Here is a 26,772-nt window from a genome sequence, read left to right as displayed (position 1 = left end):
ATTAAGGGGTTGGACACGTTAGAGGCAGGAAACATGTTCCCAATGTTGGGGGAGTCCAGAACCAGGGGCCACAGTTTAAGAATAAGGGGTAGGCCATTTAGAACTGAGATGAGGAAAAACTTTTTCAGTCAGAGAGTTGTGAATCTGTGGAATTCTCTGCCTCAGAAGGCAGTGGAGGACAATTCTCTGAATGCATTCAAGAGAGAGCTAGGTAGAGTTCTTAAGGATAGCGGAGTCAGGGGGTATGGGGAGAAGGCAGGAACGGGGTACTGATTGAGAATGATCAGCCATGATCACATTGAATGGCGGTGCTGGCTCGAAGGGCCGAATGGCCTACTCCTGCACCTATTGTCTATTGTCTATTGTTTATATGCACTTTAGTAAGGCAGATGACAAGGTCCTGCATTGTGCAGAAGGTCGAGGAAAATAGTAACTGGCAAATTGGATCCAAAATTAGCCAGATGTCAGAAGGCAGGATGTAGTGATGGAAAGATTATTGGCATTGAACAACTGTCACTATTGTCTTACCATCTTGGTAAGTTTTTTGAGGAAGTGACGAAGGAGATTGATGAAGGTAGGCTGATGGATGTTTTTTAGTTTTAGTTTTAGAGACACAGCGCAGAAACTGGCCCTTCGGCCCACCGGGTCCGTGCACACTAACACTATCCTACACCCACTAAGGACAATTTTTACATTTAACAACCTAATTAACCTACAAACCTGCACGTCTGTGGAATGTGGGAGGAAACCGAAGGTCTCGGTGAAAACCCACGCAGGTCACGGGGAGAACGTACAAACTCCGTACAGACAGCGCCCGTAGTCGGGATCGAACCCGGGTCTCCGGCGCTGCAGTCACTGTAAGGCAGCAACTCTCCGAGATCTTTGGTTTCCTCCCACACTCCAAAGACGTACAGGTTTGTAGTTTAATTGGTCAGGTATAAATGTAAAATTTTCCTTAATGTGTGTAGGGCAGTGTTAGTGTGTGGGGATCGCTGGTCGGCACGGACTCGGTGGGCCGAAGGGCCTGTTTCGGCTCTGTATCTCTAAACTAAACTAAACTGGCTCATGCATATGGCAGGGTTGTGCTGGATATTCAGGCTGGAGGTCTGTGACCAGTGGGGTTCCGCACGGATCTGTGCTGGGACCTCTGCTGTTTGTGAAATATATAAATAACTTGGGGCATAAATGCAAGGTAGCTGGAGTAACTCAGCAGGACAGGCAGCATCTCAGGAGAGAAGGAAAGGGTGACATTTCGGGTCGAGACCCTTCTTCAGACCGATGTCAGGGGAGGGGGCGGGACAAGTCAGGAACAAACAAACAAATAAACGAGAGTTTTGGTATACAGATGTGCGGGGCAAGTTGTTTAACACAGAGGGTGGTGGGGGCTTGGCACGCACTGCCAGGGGTGATGGTGGAGGCAGATATGATAGTGGTGGTTCAGAGGCTTTTAGAGTTTAAATTGGCATCATGTTGCAACAGCTGCTGATGACCTTCTACCGCTGCACCATAGAGAGCATCGTAACACATGGCATCCCTGTGTGGTACCTCAGCTGCATGGAGGCAGAGAGGAAAGCTCTTCAGCGGGTAGTCCATAGAGCTCAGAGGACCATCAGAACACAGCTACCAGCCTTGGAGGGCATCTACAACACACGATGCCTCCGAAAAGCTACCAGCATCCACAAAGACTCTTCACACCCCTGCAACAGTCTGTTCGAACTTCTACCATCGGGCAGACGATACAAGGCCTTCTACGCCCGCACCTCCAGACTCAGGAACAGCTTCATCCCCAGGGCCATAGCTGCTATGAACCGGCCCTGCTGAGCCGGATGGTCACATCGCACAGTGAACCGGCACAGATCTACTTGCACTTTATTCTGTTTTAAAACTGTTACAATTTGTTTCATTGGGTTGTTTAAATTAATACTAACTAGCTAATTAATTTATTGCATCGTATGGGAGGCGCATTCCCAATCTCGTTGTGCCCCTGTATAATGACAATAAAGATATATTGTATTGTATGTTCGGCATGGACATTGTGGCCCATTCCTGTGTTGTACAGTTCTCAGTTCTATCTATGTTCTAAGTAGAATCGTAGCAATTGGAACCCATTAAATCCTCATCTCTGCTCCTGCTCACCCTTCTCATAATGCTCGACTCAATATTAACCTTAGTGGAAACGTGGAACAAAAAGGACGAAAGGAATGTGACAGGTAGGTGTGTCTGCATGTTCCGTGCAGCGATTGATCGGTCCATTCTTTATTCAGCAAAACGACATCCCTCTGCAAGTCACATTCACGGAAGTGGAACTCATCGCCACAGACGGCTGTGGAGGCCAAGTCAATGGAAAGGAAAGAGCTGCAGATGCTGGTTTAAATCGAAGGTAGACACACAATGCTGGAGTAACTCAGCGGGTCAGGCAGCATCTCTGGAGAGAAGGAATGGGTGACGTTTCGGATCGAGACTCTTCTTCGGTAATGATGCTGTCTGACCCGCTGAGTTACTCCAGCATTTTGTGTCTATCCAAGTCAATGGATATTTCTAAGGTGGAGACTGATAGATTCTTGATGATTAAGCGTGTCAGAGGTTATGGGGAGAAGGCAGGAAAATGGGGTTGAGAGGAAAAGATAGATCAGCCATGATTGAATGGCAGAATAGATGCGATGGGCCGATTGGCCTAATTCTGCTCCTATAACCTATGAACTTATGAACTTAAAAGGAACAAGCCAGTCAGATAACAAACGCAGGTGATTGTTTTAGACCAGTTACACACATGGTGAATGGAATCAAGGTTTTAGACTATTTCACCAACATTTTCTGCAGGTGTTCAATCTATTTGCAAAATGGAAGAGAATTAATAGGTGGAATTGTGTAGGAAGGAACTGCAGGTGCTGGTATAAACCGAAGATAGACACAAAAAGGCTGGAGTAACTCAGCGGGACAGGCAGCATCTCTGGAGAAAAGGAATAGGTGACGTTTCGGGTCAAGACCCTTCATCAGACTGAGAATCAGGGGAAAGGGAAACGAGTGATACAGACAGTACGTAGGACATATGAATGAAAGATGTGCAAAAAGCAACATGGATGACCATGGAAAGGGGGAGCCCACAATGCTCCATTGTTGGCTGTTGGGCCGGTGATAGCGAGTTGTGCAGACAATGAAACTCAACAGGACGACAGTGCAACAAGTACGACGACAATGGTGGTGGTGGAGTGTCGGGGAGAGAGAGAGAATGCAGGGATTACTTGAAGTGAGAGAAATCAATAGACAATAGACAATAGGTGCAGGAGGAGGCCATTCGGCCCTTCCAGCCAGCACCGCCATTCAATGTGATCATGGCTGATCATTCACAATCAGTACCCCGTTCCTGCCTTTTCTCCATACCCCCTGACTCCGCTATCCTTAAGAGCTCCATCTAGCTCTCTGTTGAAAGCATCCAGAGAATTGGCCTCCACTGCCTTCTGAGGCAGAGAATTCCACAGATTTACAACTCTCCGAGTGAAAACGTTTTTCCTCATCTCCGTTCTAAATGGCCTACCCCTTATTCTTAAACTGTGGCCCTTGGTTCTGGATTCCCCCAACATTGGGAACATGTTTCCTGCCTCTAGCGTGTTCAATCCCTTAATAATCTTATATGTTTCAATAAGGTTCCCCCTCATCCTTCTAAATTCCAGTGTATACAAGCCTAGTCGCTCCAGTCTTTCAACGTAAGACAGTCCCGCCATTCCGGGAAATCAATACTCCTAACTGAGTACCGCTGCCCAAGCGAAATACGAGGAGAAATTGTTGCGCTTCTTGTGAAGGGTAAACTGACGACCAAAGCCATGTTAAGAGACCAACTGCACATATTTGCATTGAACATAGAACAGTACAGCACAGGAACGGGCCCTTTGGCCCACAATGTTTGTACCGAACATGATGCCAAGTTAAAGCAGTCTCCTCTACCTGTACATGATCCATATCCCCCCATTCCCTGCATTTCCATCCCTCTAAACCTATCCTATCCATGTACCTGTCCAAATGCCTTTTTAATGGTGTTATTGTACCTGTCTCAACTACCTCCTCTGGCAGCTCATTCTCCAGACCCACCACCCTCTGTGTGTAAAAGTTACCCCTCAGGTTCCTATTAAACCTTGCCACTCTCACCTTAAAGCTGTACCCTCTGGCTCTCAGATCCATTACTGTTGGTAAAAGATTCTGTGCATCTACCCGACCTATTCACCTCATGATCTTATACACCTCTGTAAGATCACCCCTGATCTTTGGAGAAGTGGCGTGGGTCTTTGAAGATATTGGCTGCCTTGTTGAGGCAGTGCCTTTTGTAGATCCCATTGACGGCGTGGATATCAGTACCTGTGATGGGCCGCGCAGTGTCTACTACTAAATACACAAATCCATGGTTCTGTTAGGTAAGAAGGGTCTCGACCCGAAACGACACCTATTCCTTTTCTCCAGAGATGCTGCCTGACCCGCTGAGTTCCAGTACTCCAGCTTTTTGTGTCTATCCATGGCTCTGTTATTTATACTACTACCTACAGCCTCAGACAAGCACTGTAATGATTACGCACTTTTCCTTATAAACCCATGGTGAATTTCTGAAGTCTTTGAACTCCAACCACTTCATAAATAACCTGACATTGAATCAAATGAGCGAGTTGGGAATCCTTACTATCAAGGTAATAAATTGAGTTATTATCTTGCTGAAATGTCAGGGAGCACTATGGTTCTGTGAAGGAGCTGTCCAAAGAAAAGAAAATCAGCGTCACACAAATTCATTTTAAGCTCACTGTAGGTTGCCTTGAACACACTGGTGACAATCTGAGCATTGGCTTCCTTTCGGAACAAGATACGGCTTTGAACTAGGGGTTGCCAACTATCTCACTCCCAAATACGGGACAAGGTGACGTCACCGCCCCGCTCCCCAGGTGACTTCACCCAGCCAGGGGCCACGTGCTCCCGCTCCACCAATGGCGGCGGCCCGAGCCGGGAAGCGGGTTGCTAGGCAACCTCTGTTAGGTGGCGCCCAGGCCTCTGGGCCTTCAGTGTCCGTGCCTACAGTGTCCGGGCCTACAGTGTCCGGGCCTACAGTGTCCGGGCCTACAGTGTCCGGGCCTACAGTGTCCGGGCCTACAGTATCCAGGCCTACAGTGTCCTGTCCTACAGTGCCCCCCAGGCCTAATATGGGACAAAGGCGGTCCCATATGGGACAAACCAATTTAGCCCATTATACGGGGTCCCGGCTAATACGGGACAGTTGGCAACCCTACTTTGAACACACCTAACAATCTGAGCAAGGCTTCCTTTAGGAACAAGATACCGCTTTGAACTTTATCCACACTAAGCAAACCTTTTCGGGAGACACCTCCTGACCAACTAGAGTATCATTGTGCCCCACCTGGACCATCCAGCAATCCTCCATCGTTCATAGTACACTGTTCAGTTTTAGTTTAGAAGAGGGGTCGCGACCCGAAACATCACCCATCCTTTTTGTCCAGAGATGCTGCCTGACCCGCAGTGTTACTCCAGCACTTTTTAGTTTCGTTTTTTTAGTTTCATGTTTAGAGATACAGAGTGGGAACAGGCCCTGCGGCCCATCGACTCAGCGCCGATCCGACACGCACTCGGGGCAATCTACAATGATAACAAGCCAACTAGCCTGTGAACCCGCATGTCTTTGGAGTGTGGGAGGAAACCGGAACTCCCGGAGAAAACCCACGTGGATCACGGGGATAATGTACAAACTCTGCATAGACAAGCATCCGTAGTCAGGATCGAACCCAGGTCTCCGGCGCTGTGAGGTAGAAAATCTCTACCGCTGCGCCCATTTTAAAAAAGATTTTAGATTTAGAGATACAGCGCAGAAACAGGCCCTTCAGCCCACCGGGTCCGCGCCGCCCAGCGATCCCCGCACATTAACACTATCCTACGCCCACTAGGGACAATTTTTACATTTGCCCAGCCAATTAACCTGCAAACCTGCACGTCTTTGGAGTGTGGGAGGAAACCGAAGATCTCGGAGAAAACCCGCGCAGGTCACGGGGAGAACATACAAACTCCGTACAGACAGCGCCCGTAGCCGGGATCGAACCTGAGTCTCCGGCGCTGCATTCGCTGTAAGGCAGAAACTCTACCGCTGCGCCACCGTGCCGCCTTTTTATGTCTTTAGACTTTGTGTCAATATTTGGCGTCAACCAGCATCTGCAGTTCCTTCGTACACAGAGAGCATCCCTTTATTACTAGGCCGCATGGGTGCCCCAAGACCTCGTTCCGGCACAGTAGCTTGCGAACGGGTACCTCTGATATGAAGCTGACATCAACAGATCGAGATACAGTGCAAGAATAAGGGGAGGCCATTTAGGACTGAGATGAGGAAAAAAGTTTCACCCACGGAGTTGTGAATCTGTGGAATTCTCTGCTACAGAAGGCAGTGGAGGCCGATTCACTGGATGTTTTCAAGAGAGAGTTAGATAGAGCTCTATGGGCTAACGGAATCAAGGGATATGGGGAGAAAGCAGGAACGGGGTACGGAATTTGGATGATCAGCCATGATCACATTGAATGGTGGTGCTGGCTCGAAGGGCCGAATGGCCTACTCCTGCACCTATATTCTATGTTTGTATGTCTTTTGACTTTGTGTCTATCTTTGGTGTCAACCAGCATCTGCAGTTCCTTCGTACACAGAGAGCATCCCTTCATTACTAGGCCGTATGGACGCCCCAAGACCTCGTTTCAGCAGAATAGGGCGGTCACGGTGGTGCAGCGGTAGAGTTGCTGCCTTACAGCGAATGCAGCGCCGGAGACCCGGGTTCGATCCCGACTACGGGTGCTGTCTGTACGGAGTATGTACGTTCTCCCCGTGACCTGCGTGGGTTTTCTCCGAGATCTTCGGTTTCCTCCCACACTCCAAAGACGTGCAGGTTTGTAGGTTAATTGGCTTGGTAAATGTAAAAATTGTCCCCAGTGGGTGTGGGATAGTGTTAATGTGCGGGGATCGCTGGTCGGCGCGGACTCGGTGGACCGAAGGGCCTGTTTCCTCATTGTATCTCTAAACTAAACTGAAGTAAATAGCCCGCGATGGTGAGCCTTTGATGTGGAGCTGATGCCAACTGATCTCGATGTTGGCTCCCTATCCAACAGAATGGGTAAAGCCGCACTAATGACTTTAATCCCCTGCATCCTAGCCCCACTACAACGGGCTGCTTCTTCTCCCTCACACGAGAGACACTCTCCACCTTCACAACAAAGGCAGGTTCAAATAACCCCGACAATGGCTCTGAGAGGGAGCCAGGGCAGGCCGCTGAATACCAACGAGCGTTACCCTAACTACACAACATGAGCCAACGGTATGAAGCCTCTTGTCTTCGCCTTTTTGTCTCAGGCTTTGTGATGAATAGCCCAGCCCTCTCGAACAATGCAGCCCAAGCCATGAGCTGTGTAATCCTACCATTCCCTGGGGAATAGGTCCTGACTCTCGCTTCCACAGGTTGTTTATCAGGTATCTCCAAATGGTCTCGGCATCATCAATTGAACCCAGTCACTGCCAGGCAGCTGGTGGTTATGTGGGCGAGCCATTAAATTAAACATCCTGTCACTTTGCCATGAGTCATTTGTAGTGCTTGCTTCATCTGCCATCTGCTAGACTTTAGAGATACAGCGCGGAAACAAGAGAGAATGGGTCTGCTCGTTTATGTGAAAACATGAAGTAAAAGTGTTTAGTTTAGTTTAGAGATACAGCGCGGAAACAGGCCCTTCGGCCCACCGAGTCCGCGCCGCCCAGCGATCCCCGCACATTAACACTATCCTACACACACTAGGGACAATTTTTACATTTTACCCAGTCAATTAACCTACATACCTGTACGTCTTTGGAGTGTGGAGTAAACCGATGATCTCGGAGAAAACCCACGCAGGTCACGGGGAGAACGTACAAACTCCGTACAGACGGCGCCCGTAGTCAGGATTGAACCCGAGTCTCAGGCGCTGCATTCACTGTAAGGCAGCAACTCTACCGCTGCGCCACCGTACGTCTTTGGAGTGTGTGAGGAAACCGGAGCACCTCAGGAAAATCCACGCAGGTCACGGGGAGAACGTACAAACTCCGTACAGACAGCATCCGTAGTCAGGATGGAACCCGGGTCTCTGGCGCTGTGAGGCAGCAACTCTACCGCTGCGCCACCATGCTAGGGAGCTAAAACCCAGCAGCTTCGGATGTGCCTTGCTCCAAACATCCACCCGATTCCACCATTTCAACGTTTTTCTCACAAACATCACATTAGAAAAAATTTTGACACTTTAAGTGGAAATCATCTACTGTATCTGCTGTTCCAGGTGTGGACTCCTATATATCGACGAGAACAAGTGCAGGCTCGGCGATCGTGTCGCTCAGTCCGCCTAGACCTACCTGATCTCCCGGTTGCCAAACACTTTAACTCCCCCTCCCATTCCCACACTGACCTTTCTGTCCTGGGCCTCCTCCATTGTCAGAGTGAGGCCCAGCGCAAACTGGAGGAACAGCACCTGATATTTTGCTTGGGCAGCTTACACCCCAGTGGTATGAACATTGACCTCTAACTTCAAGTGGTGTTTAGTTGTTGAGCCCTCTGCAGTCTGGTATTTTTCTCTTTGCTCTCCCCCTGATTATACTTACGTGTGACTTGATTGCATTCATGTACGATATTATCTGATTTAATCGGACAGCACGAACAAAATTGGGCAGCACGGTGGCGCAGCGGTAGAGTTGCTGCCTTACAGTGAAAGCAGCGCCGGAGACCCGGGTTCGATCCCGACTACGGGTGCTGTCTGTACGGAGTTTGTATGTTCTCCCCGTGACCTGCGTGGGTTTTCTCCGAGATCTTTGGTTTCTTCCCGCACTCCAAAGACATACAGGTTTGTTGGTTAATTGGCTTGGTAAATGTAAAAATTGTCCCTAGTGTGTGTAGGATAGTGTTAATGTGCGGGGATCGCTAGTAAGGCCTGTTTCCGCACTGTATCTCTAAACTAAAAAATCATATCAACAGCCCCTTCAGCCCACCGAGTCTACGCCAACCATTGATCACCCGTTGACACTAGTTCTCTGTTATCCCACTTCTCATCCACTCCCTACACACAAGGGGCAATTTACAGAGGGCCAATTAACCTACAAACCTGGGTGTCTAGTGTTAGTGTGCGGGGATCGCTGGTCAGTGTGGACCCAGTGGGCCGAAGGGCCTGCTTCCACTCTGTATCTCTAAGCTCTAAAAAACTCTAAAAGCTTTTCACTGTACCTTGGTGCAAGTGACAGTAATAAACCCATACCAAAGTCAACGCCAACTCTCCGGAACGATCAGCCGCTGTGGGTGTGGCCAATGGCATCCACCAAACCGTGGGAGAAGCTGGCAAGGGCTGAGGGTGGACTTACCTGATAGATTGGCCGATGTGCAGGAAGGAACTGCAGATGCTGGTTTAAACCGAAGAGAGGCACAAAATGCTGGAGTAACAAAGCGGGACAGGCAGCATCTCTGGAGGGAGACGTTTCAGGTCGAGACCCTTCTTCGGACGATGTGTGTCCTTCCCGTGAGAGCGGGACAGGGTGTGGGCACTGCCAGCCCGGGGTGCTCGATGCACGAACCTGCCCTCACACCTGGCTGCCCCTGGCCACCGGGGCAAAGGTCCTGGAGTAGAAGCGCTCTGTTGAAGGGGGAGTGCGGGTAACACGTTCAACCCAGTTCACGGCTCAGTTAAACTGAGCCCAAACTAATGGCTTCAATTATTCATTAGCTCCCACCAATTACTGAGATGGGTTCCTGGTGCGGATTTCCTGACAGTGTTTCATGCAGGGTGGTTTAGTGTCTGTGCCAGGTGTATCAAGTGACAACATACACGATGAACAATGCCTTCTCTCCACCAATTTAGTTTTAGTTGTGGAGGTACAGTGCGGAAACAGGCCCTTCTGCCCACCGAGACCGCACCGACCAGCGATCCCCGCACACTAACACTATCCCACACACACTAGGGACACTTTATACATACACCAAGCCAATTAACCTACATAACTGTACGTCTTTGGAATGTGGGAGGAAACCGAAGATCCCGCGGGTCACGGGGAGAATGTACAAACTCCGTACAGACGGCGCCCGTAGTCGGGATGGAACCCGGGTCTCCGGCGCTGCATTTGCTGTAAGGCAGCAACTCTACCGCTGCGCCACCGTGCCGCTCAATTGTTTTAAACATGAACAGGGCACAAAGTGCTGGAGTAACTCAGCGGGTCAGGCAGCATCTGTGGAGAACATGGATGGGTGACGTTTCACAGAGTGCTGGAGTAACTCAGCGGCTCAGGCAGCATCTGTGGAGAACGTGGATGGGTGACGTTTTGGGTCAGGACCCTCCTCCCCAAATATCACCTCCCTGTGTCTCCACAGACGCTGCCTGACCTGATGAGTTACTCCAACACTTTGTGTCTGTTTAGTTTGGACACATTGGCATTGTCCGGTCCCTATGGTCTACCTCATGGATGGACAACATTTCAGGTCGTGGCCCTTCATCGGCTCCGAGCTTGTCAACCCCACTTCAGGTAACCCTAGATATACACCAAAAGCTGGAGTAACTCAGTGGGGCAGGCAGCATCTCTGGAGAGAAGGAATGGGTGACGATATGGGTTAAGACCCTTCTTCAGACCCTTGGTAACAGGTAACCCTAGGCAGCAAATCAACCACTGATAGTGGGGAAAAAAGGGACACAGAATGCTGGACTAACTCAGCGGGTCAGGCAGCATCTCTGGAGAACATGGATAGGTGACGTTTCACAGAGTGCTGGACTAACTCAGCGGGTCAGGCAGTATCCCGGGAAAACACGGAAAGGTGACGTTTCAGGCCAAGACCCTGCTCCAACCCAAAACGGTCGAAAAGGCACTTTGTGTCTTTTTTTGTAAACCGGTATCTGCATTTCTTTGCTTCTGCAGGTTTGTTGGGTATTTATCAATTCAGCAGCACTCCCAGATTGAAAGGATTGAAGACAATCGAGTGTTGTCCACACGGACATTAACACCCTGGTGCAAGTGAAGAGAACAAAGAAAGATGGAAGAGAGAGCACTTTTACTTCAGGGATACAGCGCAGGAACAGTCCCTTCGGCCCACCGAGTCCTTGCCAACCAGCGATCCCCGCACATTAACACTATCGCGCCAGAGACCCCGGTTCGATCAATAGACAATAGACAATAGACAATAGGTGCAGGAGGAGGCCATTCGGTCCTTTGAGCTAGCACCACCATTCAATGTGATCATGGCTGATCATTCTCAATCAGCACCCCGTATTGCCTTTTTAGTTATCTTCTGTTGCTCTTTAAAAGAGTCCCAATCCTCTGGCTTCCCACTCTTCTTTGCTATGTTATACTTCTTCTCTTTTATTTTTATGCTGTCCTTGACTTCCCTTGTCAGCCACGGGTGCCTCTTACTCCCCTTAGAATCTTTCCTCCTCTTTGGGATGAATTGATCCTGCAACTTCTGCATTATTCCCAGGAATACCTGCCATTGCTGTTCCACCGTCTTCCCTGCTCGGGCCTCCTTCCAGTCAAATCTGGCCAGCTCCTGCCTCATGCCTCTGTAATCCCCTTTGCTATACTGTAATACTGACACTTCCGAATTTCCCTTCTCCCTCTCAATTTGTAGATTAAAACGATCCTGACTACGGGTGCTGTCTGTATGGAGTTTGAACGTTCTCCCTATGACCGCATTGGTTTTCTCTGGGTGCGCCTGTTTCCTCCTACATCCCAAAGACGTGAGAGTTTGTAGATTAACCGGTCTCTCTAAAGTGCCCCTGGTGTGAAGGGAGTGGATGAAAAAGTGGGATAACAGAGAACTAGTGTGAATGGGATTAATGGTCAGCATGGACTTGGTGGTCTGAAGGGCCTGTTTCAAAGCTGTGTCACAAAGCAAACACAAGGATAATTTAGTTTAAGAAGGGTCTCGACCCAAAACGTCACCCATTCCTTCTCTCCCGAGATGCTGCCTGACCTGCTGAGTTACTCCAGCATTTTGTGAATAAAAAGATAATTTAGTTCTTTCGTTTTAGAGATACAGCGCCGAAGCAGGCCCTTCGGCCCACTGAGTCCATGCTGACCAGCGACATTCGCACTTATCCTACACACACTAGAGACAATTTACATTTATGCCAAGCCAATTAACTTACAGACCTGTATGTCTTTGGAGTGTGGGAGGAAACCAAAGATCTCGGAGAAAATCCACGCAGGTCACGGGGAGAACGTACAGACTCCATGCAGGCAAGCACCCATTGTCAGGATTGGACCCGGGTCTCTGGTAGTGTAAGGCAGTCGCTCTACCACTGCGCCACCGTGCCACCCCACGAGAACCAGAAGACTGATGATTGTCAAACTTGGCTTGCCTCAGAAATTAATTTACCTGACATCTACAGTTAAGAGATACTGGATGCTAACTATTTCTGAGCAAAAATGCCGACTGTTCTAGTGTTACATAGTCATAGAGTCCTACGGCGTGGAAACAGGCCCTTCGGCCCAACTTGCCCACACTGACCAATATGTCCCATCTTTACTAGTCTCACCTGCCTGCGTTTGGCCCATATCCCTCTAAACCTGCTCTATCCATGTACCTGTCTAACTGTTTCATAAACGTTGCGATAGTCCCTGCCCTGACTACCTCCCCCAGCAGCTCTTTCCATAGAACTATCACTCTTTGTGTGAAAAAGTTACCCCTCAGATTCCTAGTAAATCTTTCCCCCCTCACCTTAAACCTATGTCCTCTGGTTTTCGATTCCCCCACTCTGGGAAGGAGACTACTTGCCTCTACCTGATCTATTCCTCTCATCGTTTTATACACAATATGATCACTCCTCACCCTCCTTCCAAGGAATAGAGTCCCAGCCTGCTCAACCTCTCCCTCTAGCTCTGTCCTCGAGTCCTGGCAACATCCTCGTAAATCTTCTCTGCACCCTTTCTGGCTTGACAACATCTTTCCTGTAACATGGTGCCCAGAACTGAACACGCAATACACAAAGTGCAACGTCACCAACATCTGCAACATGACCTCCCAACTTCTATACTCAAAATTTTATTTCATAAAAGTTTCTATCCTCCACAAAAGGGGCAATTTAAAGAATTACGCTATTTTGGTTAAGAAAATTGTATCGCCCACAAATTTCACGATGTCATTTTCAGAAGAGACTTCCAAATTACATCAATCTCTGCCCCCGACAGTCCTTTCAGGTTCGGCACAGGTTCACTTGCACCTCCTCCGACCTCCTCTATTGTATCCGTTGTTCAAAGTGTGGACTCTTATACATCGGCGAGACCAAATGTAGACTGGGCGATCGTTTTGCTGAACATCTTCACTCAGTCCACCTTGGCCTACCTAATCTCCCGGATGCCAAACACTTTAATTCCCCCTCCCATTCCCACACTGACCTTTCTGTCCTGGGCCTCCTCCATTATCAGAGTGTGGCCCAGCACAAATTGGAGGAACAGCACCTCATATTTCGCTTGGGCATCTTACACCTCAGCGGTATGAACATTCATTTCTCTAACTCCAAGTAACACCTTGCACCCCCTCTCTCTCCATCCCTCCCCCACCCAAGTCATTGTACAAGTTTCAAAGTCATCTTGTTGAGTCTCATTGTCTGTAACACGTTTTCACCTAGCCCACAACGAACAATGGCCTGTCTCCTTTATCATCGTTACATTTTCGCACATCTTTTATTTGTTTGTTCTATATCTCTCTACATCACCGTCTATTTCTCTCGTTTCCCGTTCCTCTGACTCTCAGTCTGAAGAAGGGTCTCGACCTGAAACATCACCCACTCGTTCTCTCCACAGATGCTGTCTGACCCGCTGAGTTACTCCAGCTTTTTGTGTCTATTTTCGGTTTAAACCTGCATCTGCAGTTCCTTCCTACACTGTTAAATATTGTAACATCTATGTCAAAATCCGCAAAGCTGAGGAGATAATTGGTAAATTAGTATTGACTCAGAGCACATCAGGAATGAAATATACCACCATAAAGTTTTAGTGGAACACTAGACCAAGTGGACCTGTTGGGCCCAAACCTCTCCTGCATTGGTGTAGCATCCTCTCCTCCCCTCTCCCCCTCCCCCTCCCCTCTCACCCCCTCCCCCCCTCCTTCCCCCTCCCTCCCTCCCTCCCTCCCTCCCTCTACCCTCCCCCTCCTTCCTCCTCTTTCCTCCCTCCTCCCCCCTCTCCACCTCCTTCCCCCCTCCCCTTCCCCTCCTGCCCACTCCATCCCCTCAACCCCCCCTTATCCTCCCTCCCCTTCCCCTCCCTCCCCCCTCTCTCCCTGAGATAGAATTAAACTTTAAAATGTGAATAACTTTAAAAATATCACACCGATTTCAATGAAACTTCTTCCATTAGCACCAAAGGGACAACGGTGAGTAAGGTGGGCCTAAAACTATCGTGGCATCGTGTACCGTTTTGGCTGTAGCTCAGGAACAAACAAACAAACAAACGAGAGTTTTGGTATACAGATGGAACAGAAACATGAAGAATCAACAGAAAGGGTAGACAACAGGCAGCCAAGAATAGGGCGCATGGTGGCGCAGCGGTAAAGCTACTGCCTTACAGCGCTTACAGCGCCAGAGACCCGGGTTTGATCGTGATCCTGATCCTGCAGTTCCTTCCTACATGATCTCTGCCTGCTGTCAGACTTCGATCCAGATTACACAGTTCCCAACATTTGGACCACGTTTCCAGTCCTCGACTCCCCAGACAAAGTCAATCATTTCTTATAAGAAAATAACTGCAGATGCTGGCACAAGTCGAAGGTATTTATTCACAAAATGCTGGAGTAACTCAGCAGGTCGGGCAGCATCTCAGGAGAGAAGGAATGGGTGACGTTTCGGGTCGAGACCATTCCTTCTCTCCTGAGATGCTGCCTGGCCTGTTGAGTTACTCCAGCATTTTGTGAATAAATACCTTCGAATCATTTCTTATGGTATCCAAGCGGCTTGTCTCAATGTCTTGAGAACTTTGATCATATTCCCCATAGTCTTCTCAATTACAAAACATGTCGCGTTAGTTTCCTCTTGTAGTTTAATCCTTGTATCCACATAGCCTTGTGGTAAGACCACACTGCATATCTGCCAAAGCTGATATCTGCTTTCAAGATGATGATAATGCCTAGACTGTCTAAACGTGGCTTGTTTGCGATATTCATTTGCCTTCTATCAGCATCACAAGGATATATCTCCTACATCCTCATGTTGGGTCCACCTCGGCACGGTGGCGCTGCGGTAGAGTTGCTGCCTCGCAGCGCCAGAGACCCCGGTTCGATCCTGACTACGGCCGCTTGTCTACACGGAGTTTGTACGTTCTCCGCATGACCGCGTGGGTTTTCTCCGGGTGCTCCGGTTTCCTCCCACACTCCAAAGACCTGCAGGTTTCTAGGTTAATTGGCTTCTGTAATTGCCCCTAGTGTGTCGGATAGTGCTAATGTATGGGTCTAGAGCTACATGGTGAGAGGAACAAAGTTTAGACAATAGACAATAGACAATAGGTGCAGGAGGAGGCCATTCGGCCCTTCGAGCCAGCACCGCCTTTCAATGTGATCATGGCTGATCATTCTCAATCAGTACCCCGTTCCTGCCTTCTCCCCATACCCCCTGACTCCGCTATCCTTAAGAGCTCTATCTAGCTCTCTCTTGAATGCATTCAGAGAATTAGCCTCCACTGCCTTCTGAGGCAGAGAATTCCACAGATTCACAACTCTCTGACTGAAAAACAGTCAGTTTTACAGGAGGTGCACGTTTTTTCACCTCCCCCACACACACAAAGACTGGCGAGGGTCTGGATCTAGGAGGAGTGGTGGAGGCAGATACGATAGTGATGTTCAAGAGGCTTTTAGGTAAGCACCGCCATTGGTGGAGCGGGAGCACGTGGCCGCTGGCTGGGTGAGGTCACGTGGGGCGTGGGCCGGGACGTCACCCTTTGTCCGTTATTTGGGAGTGGGGAAGTTGGCGAAGTTCACCGGCATCCCTGGCCCATGGAGAAGGCAGAGAGGACCTCGACAGCGGACAATGCAGTGGCCATGTCCGACAGCAGAGACACACACAACTGCAGCCTGCACAGCCTGCTCAGTGGTCCCGCCGATCGGCAACAGCATGGAAACAGGCCCTTCGGCCCAACGAGTCCACGCCGACCATCGATCACCAGCACACTGGTTCTATGTTAGCCCACTTTCTCATCCACTCCCTGCACACTCGGGGCAATCTGCAAAGACTGATTGATCCACAGACCCGCACATCTTTGGGAGGTGGGAGTAAACGACCCAGGGGCAGATCCCTCTTCGGCCACAGAGAGGAGACAGGAAGACTGGTGGGAGAACTGGGAAGGGGGAGAGGATACAGAGGGAAAGCAGGGACTTCCTGTCTCCGACTACATTCTCTCTCTATCCCGCCCCCTCCCCTGACATCAGTCTGAAGAAGGGTCTCAACCCGAAACATCACCCATTCCTTCTCTCCAGAGATGTTGCCTGACCCGTTGAGTTACTCCAGCATTTTGTGTCTACCTTCGATTTAAACCAGCATCTGCAGTTTTTCTTCTATTGATCAAACATTTGCATCATTGAAAGATACAGCATGGAAACAGGCCCTTCGGCCCACCATGTCCATGCTGGCCATCGATCACCCATTCACATTCATTCAATGTTATCCTACTTTCTCAACCAACTCCTATACCCTAGGGTCGACACAAAGTGCTGGAGTAACTCTGCGGGTCAGGCAGCGTCTCTGGAGAGAAGGAATGGGTGACGTTTCAGGTCGAGACCCTTCTTCAGACGGGGACAGTTTGCGGAGGCCAGTTAACCTCCGAACTTAGATATCTTCCTGGGAAGGGGGAGGAAAGCGCAACACCACGAGGTCACGGGGAAGTCGTGCAAACCCCGCACAGACAGCACCCGAGGTCAGGATCGAACCTGGGACTCCGACGCTGTGAGGGAACGTCACTAATAGATGCGCCATGGTGCCACCTACACACCAGGAGCGATTCACCGCGCTCAATTCCCCGACAAACCCGCACATCTTTGGGATGTGGGAGGAAACCGGAGGTCACAGGGAGGTCATGCAAACCCCGCACAGACAGCATCCGAGGTCGGGATCGAACACGGGACTCTGACGCTGTGAGGCAGCGGCTCTACCAGCTGTGCCACCGTGCCAGCCTATGAATGCGCGCTGATGAAGGTACGTTGACCTCCCCAAATATTAATGGGCAACCACGACTAACCTGCTGTTCACAATGTCTACCCTGAGACGCAGGCTAGGTGACCAAACACTTGCATTCTTTTGAGATCGGTTTGTCACACATTTGCTGAACTGCCCATTCCACTGACACCCCTGTCATTTTATTCAGTGCAGGAAGGAACAGCGGATGCTGGTTTATATTGTAGACACAAAACGTTGGAGCAACACAGCGGGACAGGCAGCATCTCTGGAGGGAAAGCATAGGTGGCGTTTTGGGTCGAGTCCCTTCTTCAGACTGAGAGTAGAGGTGGGGTGGGGCGGGGCGGGGGGGGGGATGGGGGGGAGGAGGGGAACTGGAGGTGATAAAAGGCCAGAACAAATCAGGGCTGGCAACAGGTGACCAAAACAAATCAGATCCAGAGGCTGCCTGACCCGCTGAGTTGCTCCAGCACTTTGTGTCAATTTATTCTGCTATCCCCACTCTGCCTCTCTCTCTCTCTTGCTCTCTGCCTCTCTCTCTTTCTCTCTCTCTCTCTCTCTCCCTGCCTCTCTCTCATTCCCTCTCTCCCTCTCTTGCTTTGCCTCTCTCTCTCCCTGCCTCTCTCTCTCTCCTGCCTCTCTCTCTCTCTCTCTCTCTCTCTCTCTCTCTCTCTCTCTCTCTCTCGCTCTGCCTCTCTCTCTCTCTATCTCTCTCTTGTGCCTCTCTCTCTCTCTTGCTCTCACCCTCTCTCCCTGTCTCTCCCCCTCTCTCTCCCTGCCTCTCTCTCTCTCCTGCCTCCCTCTCTCTCTCTCTCTCTCTCTCTGTCTTGCTCTGCCTCTCTCTCTCTCTCTCCCTCTCTCTCTCTCCCTGCCTCTCTCTCTCTCTCCCTGCCGCTCTCTCTCTCTCTCTATCTCTCTCTTGTGCCTCTCTCTCTCTCTTGCTCTCACCCTCTCTCTCTCTCCCTGTCTCTCTCTCTCTCTCCCTGCCTCTCTCTCTCTCCTGCCTCCCTCTCTCTCTCTCTCTCTCTCTCTCTGTCTTGCTCTGCCTCTCTCTCTCTCTCTCCCTCTCTCTCTCTCCCTCCCTCTCTCTCTCTCTCTCTCCCTGCCGCTCTCTCTCTCTCTCTATCTCTCTCTTGTGCCTCTCTCTCTCTCTTGCTCTCTCCCTCTCTCTCTCTCCCTGCCTCTCCCCCTCTCTCTCCCTGCTGGGATCTTGCCTCACTCTGTGCTAGTATTATGCCCCGTTCCCTCTACCAGATTGTGAACCTGGCTCTACCATAGAGATAGAGTGATACAGCGTGAAAACAGGCCCTTCGGCCCAACTTGCCCACACCGACCAACATGTCCCATGTGAAAGAATTCACCCAGAGAGTTGTGAATCTGTGGAATTCTCTGCCACAAAAGGCAGTGGAGGCCGATTCACTGGATGTTTCAAGAGAGAGTTAGATTTAGCTCTTAGGGCCAAAGGAATCAAGGGATATGGGGAGAAAGATGATCAGCAAATCTCGACCCGAAACGTCACCCATTCGTTCTCTCCTGAGATGCTGCCTGACCCGCTAAGTTACTCCAGCATTTTGCTTCAAGTCAGCATCTGCAGTTTTTTTCCCCATGATCATATTGAATGGCGGTGCTGGCTCGAAGGGCCGAATGGCCTCCTCCTGCACCTATTGTCAATGTTTCGATGTTTGTATGTCCCGCTGAGTTACTCCAGTGTTTCGCGTCTATCTTCACTGTACTCAGACTGGTGATGCTCCACTGCCCGCTGGTTCAGGGCAGTGCTGACTTGGTCATTGTATATTCCGCAGTGATGGAGTAAGTGCTAGAGGTAGCCCCTGCCTCCGCTTGCTGTTCAACGCTCCCGATACGGAACATCAACTCACTGCCAGCAATTACAGCAACCCATCAACACACACTTCACTCAGCAAAGAACACAGCAACTACCCAAGTCACAACCCTGAGGACACACAGGACACACACAACTGTATACACACACTGCGCACACACACACTGTACACACTTTACACACACACTGTATACACATAGACACTGTAGAACACACTGCACACACACTACACACACACACACTGAATACACACACACTGTACACACACACTGTGCACACACATACTGTACACACACTGTGTACACACATACATGGTACACACACACTGTACACACACACTGTGTACACACATACACTGTACACACACACTGTACACACACACACACTGTATACACACACACTGTACACACACTGTACCTGTACACACACACTGCACACACACACTACACACACACACTGAATACACACACACTGTACACACACACTGTGCACACACATACTGTACACACACTGTGTACACACATACATGGTACACACACACTGTACACACACACTGTGTACACACATACACTGTACACACACACTGTACACACACTGTACACACACACACACAGTATACACACACACTGTACACACACACACAGTATACACACACACTGTACACACACACACAGTATACACACACACACACTGTACACACACACACACACTGTACACACACACACTGTACACACACGCACTGTACACACACACTGTACACACACTGTACACACACACACTGTACACACACACTGTACACACACTATACACACACACACTACACACACACTGTACACACACACACTGTACACACACACTGAACACACACTGTACACACACACTGTACACACCACACTGTACACACACACACTGTACACACACTGTACACACACACACACACTGTACACACACACAGTATATACACACACTGTACACACACTGTACACACACACTGTACACACATACTGTACACACACACACACTGTACACACACACTGAACACACACTGTACACACACACACTGTACACACCACACTGTACACACACACACTGTACACACACTGTACACACACACACACACTGTACACACACACAGTATATACACACACTGTACACACACTGTACACACACACACTGTACACACATACTGTACACACACACACACTGTACACACACACTGTACACACACACACACACTGTATACACACACACACACTGTACACACACACACACTGTACACACACACACTGTACACACACACTGTACACACACACACTGTACACACACACACACTACACACACACACTGTACACACACTGTACACACACACACACACTGTACACACACACAGTATATACACACACTGTACACACACTGTACACACACACACTGTACACACATACTGTACACACACACACACTGTACACACACACTGTACACACACACACACACTGTATACACACACACACACTGTACACACACACACACTGTACACACACACACTGTACACACACACTGTACACACACACACTGTACACACACACACACTACACACACACACTGTACACACACTGTACACACACACTGCGCACACACACACACACTGTACACACACACACATACTGTGCACACACACACACATTGTACACACTGTACACACCCACACACTCACTGTACACACACACACAGTATACACACACACTGTACACACACACACAGTATACACACACACACACTGTACACACACACACTGTACACACACACACACACACTGTACACACACACTGTACACACACACTGTACACACACTGTACACACACACTGTACACACACACACTCACTGTACACACACACACACTCACTGTACACACACACACTCACTGTACACACACACTGTACACACACACTCACACTGTACACACACACTACACACACACTGTACACACACACACACTGTACACACACACACTGTACACACACACACACTGTACACACACACTGTACACACACACACACTGTACACACACACACACACACTATACACACTGTACACACACACACTGTACACACACACACTGTCCACACACACACACTGTACACACACACACTGTACACACACACACACTATACACACTGTACACACACACACACACACACACTGCATTTTGCCACAAAAGCCGAACTGCATGCTGACTGCCAGCTTTAACACATTAAACAGCATGTGAGTGTGGTATTTTATCTGTAACATATAAAATCCGTCTGAAGAAGGGTCTCGACCCGAGCCGTCACCCACCCCTTCTCTGCACAGACGCTGCCTGTCCCGCTGAGTTGCTCCTCACTCTGTGGTCTATCTCTGCTGGTGTGTGAGGCCGGTTGGTTCTCCAGCCGCGGGGACATGCAGTGTGTGTAACGTGGGGGACATGCAGTGTGTAACGTGGGGGACATGCAGTGTGTAACGTGGGGGACATGCAGTGTGTAACGTGGGGGACATGCAGTGTGTGTAACGTGGGGGACATGCAGTGTGTAACGTGGGGACATGCAGTGTAACGTGGGGACATGCAGTGTGTAACGTGGGGGACATGCAGTGTGTAACGTGGGGACATGCAGTGTGTAACGTGGGGACATCTGTGCGACAGAGGCTGGGCTGGGAACACAGCACTCACTGTGTGGTGCGCTGATCATTGGTATACGATGGATGGATGGTGCCTCGGCAGGGCTGAGCATTGCAGAGAACAGGGGGACGCAGGGCAGAGATAGGGAGACACATAGACAGGTAGATACATAGCCCGACACAAGACGGAACGAACCCACGCTGTTCCTACCTGGTGAAGGGGAGAGGGAGGAGGATGCAGCCGGGTTGGAGCAGCTCTCTGTCTCACTGCTACATGGATCAAGGGGACTTGGCAGCAGCCAATGTATCCTCCCACTCACTCCTCACTCACCCTGTCAGTGGAATGGTCCAGTGTCCTCGCTGCCTGCAGCTTCCCACAGTATGTCACCCACCCCCCCCATCCCCCCCATCCCCCCCCACCCCCCCCCATCCTCCCACCCCCCCCACCCATCCCCCCCATCCCCCCCCATCCTCCCACCCCCACCCATCCCCCCCCACCCATCCCCCCCCATCCACCCATCCACCCACCCACCCATCCATTCATCCCCCCCTCCATCACACTCAGCCAACCATCCATCCCCCCCTCCATCACACTCACCCACCCATCCCCCCCCCATCCACCCATCCACCCACCCACCCATCCATTCATCCCCCCCCTCCATCACACTCACCCAACCATCCATCCCCCCCTCCATCACACTCACCCACCCATCCCCCCCACCCATCCACCCCCCCATCCATCCCCCCCATCCATCACCCCCCTACCCATCCATCCCCCCCACCCATCCATCCCCCCCCCACCCATCCCCCCCACCCATCCATCCATCACCCCCACCCATCCACCCCCCCCCCCCCCACCTCCATCACCCCCCCCCCCTCCCCTCCCCACCACCAGGGAGCCAGGGCACACTGTCAAAGCCCAGTGCTACATACAAGGGATGTTGGTTTGTGATTGTGTGTGATGTTGTTTATTTTTATTGCTCTATTGCTGGGCTGTGGGTAACCTTTCATTTCACTGCACATCTTGTATGTGTATGTGACAAATAAACTTGAGGGTATTTATTCTCAAAATGCTGGAGTAACTCAGCGGGACAGGCAGCATCTCGGGAGAGAAGGAATGGGTGACGTTTCGGGTCGAGACCCTTCTTCAGACAAATAAACTTGACTTGACTCCACTGTCACAGTCCAGACTTGAGATGTTCCACATTCAGCGCAGAAACAGGGCCAGCCATCACCCTGGACACCAGTACTGCCCAGAGTCAACCATTCGGTAGAACTTTATTTATCCCAGGGGGGGAAATTGATCTGCCAACAGTCATTAAAAGCACAAAAATACAGAAAACACCAAATCCAAGCGTGCCTCACTCTTGGCTAACAAGCCTTCCCTCTGTTTGGGGCGGGCACGGTGGTGCAGCGGTAGAGTTGCTGCCTCACAGCGCCAGAGACCCGGGTTCCATACTGACAATAGTGCTGTTTGTATGGAGTTTGTACGTTCTCCCTGTGACTGCGTGGGTTTCCTCCGGGTGCTCTGGTTTCCTCCCACACTCCAAAAACACGTGGAGCTAATTGGCCTCTCTGAATTACACCTGGTGTGTAGGGAATGGATGGGAAAGTCGGATAACATAGAACTAATGCGAAAAGGTGATCAATGGACGATGGGCCGAAGGGCCTGTTTCCGTGCTGTGTCTTTCAATCAATCAATACTTTGCCCACTCACTTCACTTATCAATATGTCTCCACATACTGTGTGGGAAGGAACCGAAGATAGACACAAATCGAAGATAGACACAAAATGCTGGAGTAACTCAACGGGACAGGCAGCATCTCGGGAGAGAAGGAATGGGTGACGTTTCAGGTCGAGACCCTTCTTCAGACCTGAAACGTCACCCATTCCTTCTCTCCAGAGATGCTGCCTGTCCCGCTGAGTTACTCCAGCATTTTGTGCTTGTCTCCGTATACTATCCTTGGCATTCCCTGACCAAATAATTCTGCCTCTCTGAAGAATGTACTTTTGAAAATAATTGATCTCTGAACAAAATAAGGAACTAAAAAGAAAGTAGAACGTGTCTTTCCAAAATAAGGAACTAGTCAAGTTTAGTTTAGTTTAGAGATCCAGCACGGAAGCAGGCCCTTCGGCCCACTGAATCCGTGCCGACCAGCGATCACCGCACACTAACACTACACTAAACACACTAGGAACAATTTACATTTATACCAAGCCAATTAGCCTACAAACCTGTACGTCTTTGGAGTGTGGGAGGAAACCAGAGAAGGAGGAGCCAGCGCTGCCATCGCTGCCATCGCAGCTGCGGCTTGCCTGCAGTCCGTCTGTCCTTTGTGTTTTTTGTTGTTTTTGTATGAATTGTAGTTTTAATATGGTGTAGTGTTTGTATGTTATGTGGGGGGGGGGGGGGGGGGTGGGAGGGAACGGGAACTGTAAAAAATTCTCTCTCCCGAACGGAGACGCGACGTTTGTTTCTGTGTCGTGTCCCCGTTCCCGCTGCGGCCTAACACCGGCCATGCACCTGGGACCACCTGGGGCTCTGGTTCGCAGAGCCCACGGCCCGGACTCACCACCTGCGGCGCTGGCTGCCTACGGATGCAGCGGGAGCGGCTGCGACTCGTCTCCGGAGGCTCCGGCACGGGCCGCGTGGACGTCGGATGCCCGCAGGCCCCTGGGTGGGAGCCGACATCGGGAGTCCGGCAGCGGCAGAGGCAGCGTGTTCGCCCGCCCAGAATTGCGGGGCTTGGGTCGGCCCGCCGCAGACCTTTCACCGTCCGGCGCAGCCTGGAATAGGCCGCGGGATTTTCACCGTCCGGCGCGGCGCTCCAATGTCGGGAGCCCCGACCGCCCCGACGTGGCAACTCCAACAGCCTGACCTCGGGACAAGACGGCAGGGAAGAGAAAAGACATTCTGGCCTTCCATAACAGTGAGGAGGGGACTGGAGGAGACTCACTGTGATGGATGTTTCTTTTGTTTGGTGTTAGTGTATGATTGTGTGTGTTATTGCATTTTTATTGATTATTCGTATTGGTCTTAATGTTTCAACTGTGGGTAATGTTTCATTTCACTACACATTTATGTGTATGTGACAAATAAACGACTATTGACTATTGATCCCGGAGAAAACCCACGTTGTAATGGGGAGAACGTGCAAACTCCGCACAGACAGCACCCATAGTCAGGATCTAACCCGGGTCTCTGAGCCGCGGTGAGGCAGCAGCTATAACGCTGTGCCACCGTGCAGCCTACAAATGGGAGAAAAGTACATGTTTCCTGCCAGTGTAGGAAATAACTGCAGATGCTGGTACAATTCGAAGGTATTCATTCACAAAATGCTGGAGTAACTCAGCAGGTCAGGCAGCATCTCAGGAGAGACCCTTCTCTCCTGTTTTCTGCCAGTGGAACCCGCAGTAATTTCGGTTGTTGAGAGAAACACGAACTGACAACGTATTTTCAGTGAGTTGTAAGTGCAAGAAAACAATGAATGAAGTCAGTCAACGAGCAAACTAAACCAAGCCTGGGCCGTACATTGTGGTAACGTTTTAACCATTTTCAATCATTCATTCATCATCTTTTCTAAATGCATTGTTAACCCTTCCCATCAAAGTTACACCATACAACCTGTGAATCCCAGCATCTCGTTAAGCCCAGTGATGTTCAATGCTTTCTGCAGTCTGCTTCATGAACTCTTCACACTCAATGTGTAGGAAGGAACTGCAGATGTTGGTTTACATAGAATACGGACCCAAAATGCTGGAGTAACTCAGCGGGACAGGTTTGAACGTTCTCCCCGTGGCCCGGCCCCATGGATGCTGTTTGGAGCAGGTGGCACCTGAAGTCGACAGGTGCCACAGGTAATTCGGAGCCCCCATGGATCTGTCGGCTTATATTTCAAGCGGGTTAGAGTGTAAACACACAGAAGTGTGAAAACGCACACCTCCAGATTCAGGGACAGTTTCTTCCCAGCTGTTATCAGGCAACCGAACCAACCTACCACAACCAGAGAGCGGTCCTAAACTACTATCAACCTCATTGGTGACCCTCGGGCTATCTTTGATTGGACTTTACCTTACACTAAACATTATTCCCTTGCCATGTATAGAAATATAGAAAATAGGTGCAGGACTAGGCCATTTGGCCCTTCGAGCCAACACCGCCATTCAATATGATCATGGCTGATCATCCAAAATCAGTACCCCATTCCTGCTTTCTCCCCATATCCCTTGATCCCGTTAGCCCTAAGAGCTTTATCTGCACAATGCAAATGGCTCACTTGTAATCATGTGCTGTCTTTCCACTGAACTGTTAGCATGCGACAAAAGCTTTTCACTGTACCTCGGTAAACTAAACTGAACTGAACTGAGTAGCATTATCTCGATACAGGTATTGGTGAGCCCACGTGTAGAGTAATGTGAATACACCTGGACCTGGGTGGGTACGCAAGCATGCACATACATTGTGGGCCGAAGGGCCTGTTCCTGTGCTGCACTGTCCTACGTTCTATTGAAATACAAGGTGGATATTTAATTTCTAAGGGTCCATAAGGTCATAAGGAATAGGAGCAGAATTAGGCCATTCGGCCCATCAAGTCTACTCCGCCATTCAATCATGGCTGATCTATCTCTCCCTCCTAACCCCATTCTCCTGCCTTCTCCCCATTACCCCTGAAATCTGTACGGGTTATGGAGATGATATTTTTTTTTAAAGAGGATGGGGAGTGTTCAATCAGCTTGACCCTATAAATGGCAGAGGCCTGAGGGGCCGAACGGCCTTACCTGTTCCTGCTTGACCTGGCCTCATGATTTGGCTTAGGCCAACAGGCCTAACTAAACGTGTGCAATAAAACCATCAAACAGCACTCCTCTCATCTCCTGCCTTTCACTCTGATGTCAGACACCATTTTTAACTCACTTAACAATAGGAATAGATCAGATAGATGCACAGAGTCTCTTGCCCAGAGTAGGTGAATCGAGAACCAGAGGACATAGGTTTAAGGTAGGGTTGCCAACTGTCCCGTATTAGCCGGGACATCCCGTATTTTCGGCTAAATTGGTTTGTCCCGTACGGGACCACCCTTGTCCTATATTAGGCCCGGGGGGGGCTAT

At 50.0% G+C, this 26,772-nt stretch overlaps 1 protein-coding gene across 1 annotated transcript in view; it reads right to left on the bottom strand.

Moving 5' to 3' along the window:
* Positions 1–26,772, bottom strand: part of LOC144609936 (uncharacterized) — a 342,403-nt gene that overhangs the window by 248,968 nt on the left and 66,663 nt on the right. The window contains exon 2 of the mRNA XM_078428342.1: positions 21,874–21,927. Coding sequence (XP_078284468.1) covers positions 21,874–21,927 — 54 coding nt within the window. The remainder of the gene's footprint in view (positions 1–21,873; positions 21,928–26,772) is intronic.

This window comes from Rhinoraja longicauda, chromosome 35 (assembly GCF_053455715.1).
Source record: "Rhinoraja longicauda isolate Sanriku21f chromosome 35, sRhiLon1.1, whole genome shotgun sequence".
In the NCBI taxonomy this organism is placed as follows: domain Eukaryota; kingdom Metazoa; phylum Chordata; class Chondrichthyes; order Rajiformes; family Arhynchobatidae; genus Rhinoraja; species Rhinoraja longicauda.
This window is presented reverse-complemented; position numbering and strand designations above follow the sequence as displayed.